We start from the raw sequence: 7,923 nt of genomic DNA on the forward strand, positions 1-7,923 counted from the left end.
TTTTTAATTTACATCCAAGTTAGTTAGCCTATGGTGCAACAGTAATTTCAGGAGTAGATTCCTTAGTGCCCATTTAGCCCGTCCCCCTCCCACAACCCCTCCAGTAACCCTCTGTTTGTTCTCCATATTTAAGAGTCTCTTACCTTTTGTCCCCCTCCCTGTTTTTATATTATTTTTGCTTCCCTTCCCTTGTGTTCATCTGCTCTGTGTCTTAAAGTCCTCATATGAGTGAGGTCCTATATTTGTCTTTCTCTAATTTCGCTTAGCCTAATACCCTCTAGTTCCATCCATGTAGTTGCAAATGGCAAGATTTCATTCCTTTTGATTGCCGAGTAATACTCCATTGTACGTATATACCGCATCTTCTCTATCCATTCATCTGTCAATGGACATATGGGCTCTTTCCATACTTTGGCGATTGTTGATAGCACTGTTGTAAACATTGGGTTGCATGTGCCCCTTCAAAACAGCACACCTGTATCCCTTGGACAAATGCCTAGTAGTGCAATGGCTGGGTCGTAGGGTAGTTCTACTTTTAATTTTTTGAGGAACCTCCAGACTGTTTTCCAGAGTGGCTGCACCAGCTTGCGTTCCCACCAACAGTGCAAAAGGGTTCCTCTCTCTCCACATCCTCACCAACATCTGTTGTTGCCTGAGTTGTTACTGTTGGCCATTCTGACAGGTGTGAGGGGGTATCTCATGGTGGTTTTGATGTGTATTTCCGTGATGACGAGTGATGTTGAGCATTTTTTCATGTGTCGGTTGGCCATCTGGATGTCTTCTTTGGAGAAGTGTCTCTTCAGGTCTTTTGCCCATTTCTTCACTGGATTAGTTGTTTTTTGGGTGTTGAGTTTGATAAGTTCTTTATGGATTTTGGATCCTAACCCTTTATCTGATATGTTGTTTGCAGATATCTTCTCCCATTCTGTCGGTTGCCTTTTAGTTTTGCTGATTGTTTCCTTTACTGTGCAGAAGCTTTTTATTTTGACGAGGTCCCAGTAGTTCATTTTTGCTTTTGTTTCCCTTGCCTCCAGAGACGTGTTGACTAAGAAGTTGCTGTGGCTGAGGTCAAAGATGTTTTTGCCTGCTTTCTCCTCGAGAATTTTGATGGCTTCCTGTCTTAGATTTAGGTCTTTCATCCATCTTGAGTTTATTTTTGGATATGGTGTAAGAAAGTGGTCCAGGTTCATTTTTCTGCATGCTGTTGTCCAGTTTTCCCATCACCACTTGCTGAAGAGACTGTCTTTATTCCATTGGATATTCCTTCCTGCTTTGTTAAAGATTAGTTGCCCATACGTTTGTGGGTCCATTTCTGGGTTCTCTATTCTGTCCCATTGATCTGAGTGTCTTTGTGCCAGTACCGTACTGTCTTCATGATTCCAGCTTGAAGTCCGGGATTGTGATGCCTCCAGCTTTGGTTTTCTTTTTCTGGATTGCTTTGGCTATTCGGGGTCTTTTCTGGTTCCATACACATTTTAGGATTGTCCTAGCTCTGTGAAGAATGCTGGTGTTATTTTGATAGGTATTGCATTGAGTATGTAGATTGCTTTGGGTAGTATTGACATTTTAACAATATTTGTTCTTCCTATCCAAGAGCATGGAATATTTTTCCATTTTTTTGTGTTGTCTTCAATTTCTTTCATAAACTTTCTATAGTTTTCATTGTATAGCTTTTTCACCTCTTTGCTTAGATTTATTCCTGGGTATTTTACGTTTTTTGTGCAATGGTAAATGGGATCAATTCCTTGATTTCTCTTTCTGTTGCTTCATTATGGGTGTATAGGAATGCAACCGATTTCTGTGCATTGATTTTATATCCTGCGACTTTGCTGAACTCATGGATCAGTTCTAGCAGTTTTTTGGTGGAATCTTTTGGGTTTTCCATATAGAGTGTCACGTCATCTGCAAAGAGTGAAAGTTTGACCTCCTCCTGGCCAATTTGGATGCCTTTTATTTCTTTGTGTTGTCTGATTGCTGAGGCTAAGACTTCCAATACTATGTTGAATTAACAGTGGTGAGATTGGACATCCCTGCCTTGTTCCTGACGTTAGCGGGGAAGCTCTCAGTTTTTCCCCATTGAGGAGGATATTAGCGTTGGGTCTTTCGTATATGGCTTTTATGATCTCGAGGTATGATCCTTCTATCCCCACCTTCTTGAGGGTTTTTATGAAGAGAGATGCTGTATTTTGTCAAATTCTTTCTCTGCATCTATTGAGAGGATCATGTGGTTCTTGCACTTTCTTTTATTGATGTGATGAATCACATTGATTGTTTTGTGGATATTGAACCAGCCCTGCATCCCAGGTATAATTACTGCTTGGTCGTGGTGAATAATTCTTTGAATGTATTGTTGGATCCAGTTGGCCAGTATCTTGTTGAGGATTTTTGCATCCATGTCATCAGGGAAACTGGTCTATAGTTCTTTTTAGTGGGGTCTCTGTCTGGTTTTGGAATCAAGGTAATGCTGGCTTCATAGAAAGAGTTTGGAAGTTCTCCTTCCATTTTTGTTTTTTGGAACAGCTTCAAGAGAATAGGTGTGAACTCTTCCTTAAATGTTTGGTAGAATTCCTCTGGAAAGCCATCTGGCCCTGGACTCTGTTTTTGGGGGAGATTTTTGATTACTAATTCGATTTCCTTACTGGCTATGGGTCTGTTCAAATTTTCTATTTCTTCCTGTTTCAGTTTTGGTAGTGTATATGTTTCTAGGAATTTCTCCATTTCTTCCAGATTGCCCATTTTATTGGCGTATAATTGCTCATAATATTCTCTTATTGTTTTTATTTCTGCTGTGTTGGTTGTGCTCTCTCCTCTTTCATTCTTGATTTTATTTGGGTCCTTTCCTTTTTGATCAAACTGGCTAGGGGTTTATCAGTTTTGTTAATTCTTTCCAAGAACCAGCTCCTAGTTTCATTGATCTGTTCTGTTTGTTTGGGTTTTTTTTTTTGTTTTGTTTTGATAGCATTGATTTCTGCTCTAACCTTTATTATTTCCTGTCTTCTGCCCGTTTGGGGGTTTATTTGCTGTTCTTTTTCCAGCTCTTTAAGGTGTTAAGGTTAGCTTGTGTATCTGAGACCTTCCTTCCTTCTTTAGGAAGGCCTGGATTTCTATATACTTCCCTCTTATGACCGCCTTTGCTGCGTCCCAGAGGTTTTGGGCTGGTTCTGGGCATTTTCATTGGCTTCCGTGTTTTTAAGTTCCTCTTTAACCTTTTGGTTAGCCCATTCATTCTTTAGTAGGATGGTCTTTAATCTCCAAGTATTTGTTATCTTTCCACATTTTCTCTTGTGGTTGATTTTGAGTTTCATACCATTGTGGTCTGAAAATATGCACGGCATGATCTCAGTCTTTTTGTACTTGTTGAGGGCTGATTTGTGTCCCAGTATGTGATCTATTCTGGAGAACGTTCCATGTGCACTGGAGAGGAATGTATATTCTGCTGCTTTAGGATGAAACGTTCTGAGTATATCTGTTAAGTCCATCTGGTCCAGGGTGTCATTCAAAGCCTTTTATTTCCTTGTTGGTTTTTTGATTAAATGATCTGTCCATTGCTGTAAGTGGGGTGTTGAAGCCCCCCACTATTATGGTATTATTATCAATGAGTTTTATGTTTGTGATTAATTGATTTATATATCTGGGTGTTCCACATTTGGCACATAAATGTTTACAATTGTTATGTATTCTTGGCGGATACACCCCTTAATTATGATATAATGCCCTTCTTCATCTTTTGTTACAGTCTTTAAAGTCTAGATTGTCTAAGTATGGCTACTCCGGCTTTCTTTTGGCGACCGTTAGCATGATAGATGGTTCTCCGTCCCCTTACTTTCAATCTGAAGGTGTCTTTAGGTCTAAAGTGGGTGTCTTGTAAACAGCGTATAGATGGATCTTGTTTTCTTATCCATTCTGTTACCCTCTGTCTCGTGATTGGATCATTGAGTCCATTGTCGTTTAGAGTGAGTGTTGCTTTCGGTCCTTTTTTTTTCCTCTCGTCTTTTCTCCCCTCAGAGGCCCCCTTAAAATTTCTTGCAGGGCTAGTTTAGTGGTTGCAAACTCCTTTAGTTTTTGTTTGTCTGGGAAGCTCTCTGTCTCCTCCTATTTTTGAATGACAGCCTTGCTGGATACAGGATTCTTGGCTGCACCCACTTTAGCTTTCTAGACAGCTCCCGGAGAGGAGGCCCCGCCCTTTCCCCTCCCCACCTACTTCCCCTGTGCCCACCATTGTGGTGGCACCATTGTGCCCACCCTGTGCCTGAGTCCGATTCTCTCCGTTGCCCCCTCCCAGGCCTGTAAGATATTCAATTACACGCGTTGGCGGAAAGCCTGCGATACCCTCTTCGTCATCTTCTCCTTGGTCTTCTTCTACACTCGCCTCGTGCTCTTCCCTACGCAGTGAGTCTGCCCTCGTGCCGGTTGAGGAGAGGGGAGTGCCCGAGATCCAGGCCTGCCTCACCCTCGGTTCCCTCACCCAGGGAGCTGGGGGTGTTGGCCTGGAGGCTTTCAGGAGAGGGCCAGGAACGGTGTCCCTGGGACCGGACACAGCATATGCAAAGGCCCAGTGGCAGGAGAGACAGAAAACTGGGCGCGGTCATTCTCCCATGTGCCCAGAACATGGAGTAGGGGGCAGGGTTGGGCACCTGCTCACTAAAGTCTTTCCCCAGTCTATTTGCTGAGCCTCTCCTGGCAGAGGGAACAACATGAAGATCTCTGCTCACGTGGAGCTGACACTGGGGGTGGGCAGGGGAATAGAAGAAATAAAGCAAACAGGTAAAATATAAAGCCTGAGGGAGTGATGTGCTAAAGAGAAAATGAGGTCCGGAAGGCACAGGAAGTGTATAGGTAGCTGGAATTAGGGTGGTCACTGACGAGATTCGGAGAGCCTGGAGGGAGAGAAGCACACCTATCGTAGGGGAAGAGTGCTCCAGGCACGGCATGTGCAAAGGCCCTAGGGCCTTCTCGCAGCTTAACACAATCGGGCGAGAAGGGGCACTTAGATGCCCGGAGGGCCTAGGGATCACTGGGGGGGGGGGGGGGGGGGGCAGTGGGGAGCCATGGAAGGTTCTGGAGCCAAGAAGGTCGCCCAAGACCCAGCGGTCCCCAGGGCCGGGGGGGGGGGGGGGGGTGCCCGGTGCCTGGTGAAGCCCCACCTCTCCCCCCTCCTCACCTGCCGCAGGATCCTCTACACCACGTACTACGAGTCCATTGCCAGCTCGGGCCCCTTCTTCGGCTACTACTTCTTCAACGGCCTTCTCATGATGCTGCAGCTGTTGCACGTGTTCTGGTCCTGCCTCATCCTCCGCATGATCTACAGCTTTACGAAGAAAGGCCAGGTAGGGCCGGGCAGGGGGGCCGCTCGCGGGCGCCTCCCCGGAGCCCAGTCCTCACGCCCCGCCCCGCCCCTCTTCCCCCCAGATGGAGAAGGACGTCCGCAGCGACGTGGAGGAGGCCGATTCGAGCGACGGGGACGTGGTCCAGGAGTCCCTGCCCCTGAAGAACGGGGCGGCCCCCACCGACGGTCCTCGGAGCCGGGCGCCCGGGCGGCTGGCCAACGGGCACGCGCCAGCCACATAGCCAGCCGAAGACCGGCCTCGCGGGCCTGCTGGCTTGGATTTGTGGGGCGGCAGGACCAGAGGCCCCGGGCGGCTCTGGAGACAGGGAGGGACCTCCCGCAGGGGCAGGGGCAGGGCTGATGATCTGTCTCCAGCCCCCTCTCTCTGCCCACCCTTCCCTTCCCTTCCCTTCCCTTGGGCCACTGGACAGACTTGAACGGAGCCAAGTTCTCTGAGCGCGCTTGTGTCCGTGTTGTAGCTCCTCATCCATCCCCGGAGGCCCCAAGGGGACTCTAATTACAGACCCTACCGATGAGACCCTCTCGGCCACCCCAAGACACGCGCCCACCCCCAGGGGACTCCGCAAGCGGCACAGGGAGACACCCCCACCCCCCACCCCCCGGCGACTCAATCCCTGGTACCCAGCCCTGTAGGCCTGTAGGCAAGCCATCACCTTCCAGCACCGCGCGGCCTTCGGCCAACTCCACCCCCAGCTTACAGGTGGGAAGGTACAAGGCCCACACAAGTCAGAGACGGGGCAGAGGGCAGGCTCCTTCAGGTCTCCACAGCCCCTGCTCAACGTTGGCAGACTCCCTGGAGACGGTGAGATAGGGCCCAGGGGGAGAGTCCCCGTGGGACAAGCCAAGGGAGTATCCATCCACAGCTCCGGAAATCCCGGCCACAAGGCCCCAGGCAGGCCCAGAGGGGCTGCCTCCAGGGGCGTGGGGGGGGGGGGGGGGATGGGAAGACGTTCCAGAACGAGTCGGGGGATGGGAAGATGGGAAGATCTGGAGAGGAGAGGGAGCCAAGAACAAGAAGGGGAAGCAGGGGCTATGGGATGGGACTGTGAAAGAAGAAATGGTAAAGACAAGCAGTGTCAATTTCACCTCCTGCTTTTCAAACATCCGGGAAGAGAGCTGAGGAGGAGGAGGAGGAGGAGGGGGGAGGAGGGGGAGGGGGAGGAGGGGGAGGAGGAGGAGGGGGAGGAGGAGGAGGAGGACGACCAGCAGGTGGCCCACAGGAAGGGTGCAAATGGCCTTGACGCAAGGGAAGACACGTTCAAGTTCAGGCTCAATCTCACTCAGCCTACACCAGGGGCAAAGGAAAAAACCACAATGAATTCCTTTCTCACCAGCTCTCAGGGCACAATGTCAACATCCTCTGTTGGGATTTGCAGGGAAAATGGACCGGTCCCAGTGCGCCCCCTGTGGAGGGGAATCTGGCAGGAATTAGAAGTACAAATGCCTTTCCTCTTTATCCCTAGAGACACCCCCAGAGGTTCCTAGTACACTTACAAATCGGTAAGAAAGGACAACCAATCTGAAAACAAAAAATAGGACCAGAAGACATGGACGTTTATAGCAAAGAAAACACTCAAGGCCGAGACTCAGTCTCATTAATAATAATCAAGGACTTAAAGCAAGACTACACTAGCAGATACCATCTAAGACCCATTCCATTGGCTAAAAAAAAATAAACAGGACAAAGAAAGCATGAGAGAACATGGGGATCAAGGATCTGATCTATTACAGCGGGAGCATAAATTAGCACAATTGTTCTGGAACACCATTCACCATCTTGTAAAATCGTTAATTGTTCTACAAAGTTCAAAAGCAACACAAACACAACGGTGTACTGTTTAGGCATGAACATCAACCTGGTATAACTGTTTCTTTAGTAAACAGCATACAAACAAAGTCAGAATAGTGATGTTACCTTTGATCTTGGGAGGCTGGAAGATGGGATTCAGGTACATAGACATACCATCAACCGTTCTAGCCTTCAGAGTTATGAGGTGTGGTGCAGATACTCATATTAATAAATGTAACTTGGGGCGCCTGGGTGGCGCAGGCGGTTAAGCGTCCGACTTCAGCCAGGTCACGATCTCGCGGTCCGTGAGTTCGAGCCCCGCGTCAGGCTCTGGGCCGATGGCTCGGAGCCTGGAGCCTGTTTCCGATTCTGTGTCTCCCTCTCTCTCTGCCCCTCCCCCGTTCATGCTCTGTCTCTCTCTGTCCCAAAAATAAGTTAAAAAAAAAAAAAAAAAAAAAAAACGTTGAAAAAAAAATGTAACTTAAGGGGCGCCTAGGTGGCTCAGTCGGTTAAGCATCCGACTTCGGCTTAGGTCACGATCTCACAGTTTGTGGGTTCGAGCCCCGCGTCGGGCTCTGTGCTGACCGCTCAGAGCCTGGAGCCTGCTTCGGATTCTGTATCTCCCTCTCTCTCTGCCCTTCCCACTCCCCTGCTCATGCTCTGTCTCTCTCTCTCTCAAAAATAAACATTTAGAAAATTAATTTTAAAAAAAAGGTAGGCAATGGACTCTGACATTTTTCCAAAGAAGATACCAAAGAAAAGAAGGGAAAAAAAAAAGATATACAAA

The 7,923-nt window shown here is 48.0% G+C and overlaps 1 protein-coding gene across 3 annotated transcripts in view; it reads left to right on the plus strand.

Annotated features, from left to right (window-relative positions):
• CERS4 (ceramide synthase 4) overlaps positions 1-5,758 on the plus strand; it is a 34,198-nt gene extending 28,440 nt beyond the window's left edge. For all 3 annotated transcript variants that reach the window (XM_058728186.1, XM_058728189.1, XM_058728187.1), the window contains 3 exons: positions 4,283-4,389; positions 5,171-5,327; positions 5,410-5,758. In XM_058728186.1, coding sequence (XP_058584169.1) covers positions 4,283-4,389; positions 5,171-5,327; positions 5,410-5,568 — 423 coding nt within the window. In that variant the 3' untranslated portion in view covers positions 5,569-5,758. The remainder of the gene's footprint in view (positions 1-4,282; positions 4,390-5,170; positions 5,328-5,409) is intronic.
• The last annotated feature ends 2,165 nt before the right edge of the window (positions 5,759-7,923 follow it).

Source organism: Neofelis nebulosa, chromosome 4 (assembly GCF_028018385.1).
Source record: "Neofelis nebulosa isolate mNeoNeb1 chromosome 4, mNeoNeb1.pri, whole genome shotgun sequence".
Taxonomy (NCBI): domain Eukaryota; kingdom Metazoa; phylum Chordata; class Mammalia; order Carnivora; family Felidae; genus Neofelis; species Neofelis nebulosa.